General features: G+C 36.4%; 1 protein-coding gene across 1 annotated transcript in view; it reads left to right on the top strand.

Moving 5' to 3' along the window:
* Positions 1-157: 157 nt before the first annotated feature.
* The window catches only part of LOC107576897 (transcription initiation factor TFIID subunit 4-like), a gene marked incomplete at its 3' end in the record, with an annotated part of 4,984 nt that continues 3,065 nt past the window's right edge, over positions 158-2,076 (top strand). The window contains exons 1-3 of the mRNA XM_016263019.1: positions 158-344; positions 1,457-1,601; positions 1,683-1,791. Of these exons, the coding sequence (XP_016118505.1) occupies positions 1,523-1,601; positions 1,683-1,791 (188 nt within the window). The remainder of the gene's footprint in view (positions 345-1,456; positions 1,602-1,682; positions 1,792-2,076) is intronic.

The following is a 2,076-nucleotide window of genomic DNA, read 5'->3' as shown; positions in this document are numbered from 1 at the left end:
ACACCGGCCCTCCAGGACCGAGTTTGGGCACCCCTGGCCTAGGCAAATGGAGTTGCTTTAAATCATTACTTGCTTGTATGACAATTAATTGCCAGCCAAAACTTTATAATCGGGACAGTCCTATTTCCCACAATTAATTCCTCCTTTTCCATGTGTTTCTTCAGAGGAGTCTTCCAGCTCTTAGACAGCTCACTCCTGACTCCACAGCCTTCATCCAGCAGAGCCAGGCCCTCCAGGCGCCCGCTGTGGTGCTGACCAGCTCTAACACGGCTGGTGCCACCGCCACAGCTCCCCGCACGCTCATCCAGCCTGCCCTCAGCAACTCCAGCCAGACTGCCTCTCTGGTAAACACAGACCTACATGCATAATTTACTTGATGTGTTGTTTAGTGAGGTGAAAGGACACTGTTGGGATTATTAATGCTAACAGCACATTGCAGGTAAAATTAGGTGTTTAGTCTTAATTTACACTGAGCTAAATGATTGGAGTTTAATTGCTTTAGTACATAGTTTAAATTGTTGAATGGTAATGCCTGTATTTGCCTTGTGGCAAAGTAAAAAATCACTCTGAGCTGTGTCAATTAATACAATAGGAAACATCATATGCATATCATTATAACTAACTGATGTTTCTTACACTTTAGTGTGGAATATTGACTGTCGGTGACAAAGAGTAAGGTTTTGTGCCTGATAATACTAATAAAGGACAAGGGTTAGGAATTGTGAACCAGTTCTTATTCAGAAAAAAAGCAAAATGATTTTTTATGACATAGTTTTGTTAATGTTTCTTGAATATCTGCATTCTTCACTAAAGTGTACAGATAATTGTTTCTTGCTCTGCATCAACAAACAGGTATAGACACTGCAACGCAACTGGTCAGTCTGATTCACAAATAAATGACTCTTCTTTTGTATGAACCTTTCAGAAAAAAGATTATCAGATTAATTTTGAATAATTTTTTCATGGTTTATGTGTACCTAAAGATCACGAGATTAAATCAGTATTAACTTTGTGTGACAACATGTAGTTAAAGATACGGATTCAAAAAAGTTTTGTTGAAATAAGTCATATTGCAATTATAATAACATGGAAATATTTTATGAAACTTTGTGTTAATAAAAGGTTAAATTTAATTCTGAGTCCCATTCCACATATTATTATTAGTATATGATAACAATAATAATAATAGTAATTGCTATTATATGATATAAACAAATAATAATTTTATTATAATTAGGTGCAAAGGCATCTCTTGTTATTATTATTATTATATTACTTAATTATTTGAAACAAATGTGAAAAAATATGTATACATTCTATTATAACAGTAATAAATATTAATTCATATATAAACAAATATTTAAAAACAAAATTACATGATTAATGAACGTTCTATTAGCTGGCCTAAAATTCTCTCATCGGTTGTAATTATAGAATTGCATTCAATGTTGTTCAGGTATTGCAGCCTCCACAGCAGGGGGCAATAGTGAAGCCCCCTCAGGTAACCCTGACAACCACTCCCATGGTGACGCTCAGGGGTCAACCCCACAGCCACATAGTGGTGGGTCAGCCTCAGGTGCAGCTGAAACATATCCAGACAGGTGAGTGTGTCCGTCAAATCCATTACTGTCTGTTTTGTTTCATAACATAATGACACCAAACGTAACCTCTCTCTCTTTCAGTCGCTGTGAAGCATGGTGTTGTGAGTAGCACCAAACTGGCTCCGGGCTCTGTGTCTGTAGCGTTAGCTCAGAAGAATAAAACAAAGGATGGTGCTGGAGGAACTTTCAGGTTTGTGTTGTGTTCATTTCACTTTAACGTTTACCCAGGAGACATTGTGCACAACATACATGAGTAGTACACAAAGTTTAGCTAAACTGATTGGGATGAAAAGATGTTGCATTTTCCTCAAGGTTAATTCATTTCAGGCTGTACACAGTAGTTTGTGTGTGAATTATGATCGTTACAGTGCCATTATCATGACCATATGTCACGTAACAGTGTAATATACATTTTTATACTGTGAACCAGTGTTATTTTAGTATTATATACTTTTAGCTATTATTTTTATATTTT

Source organism: Sinocyclocheilus grahami, unplaced genomic scaffold (assembly GCF_001515645.1).
Source record: "Sinocyclocheilus grahami isolate Dianchi unplaced genomic scaffold, SAMN03320097.WGS_v1.1 scaffold4580.1, whole genome shotgun sequence".
In the NCBI taxonomy this organism is placed as follows: domain Eukaryota; kingdom Metazoa; phylum Chordata; class Actinopteri; order Cypriniformes; family Cyprinidae; genus Sinocyclocheilus; species Sinocyclocheilus grahami.
This window is presented reverse-complemented; position numbering and strand designations above follow the sequence as displayed.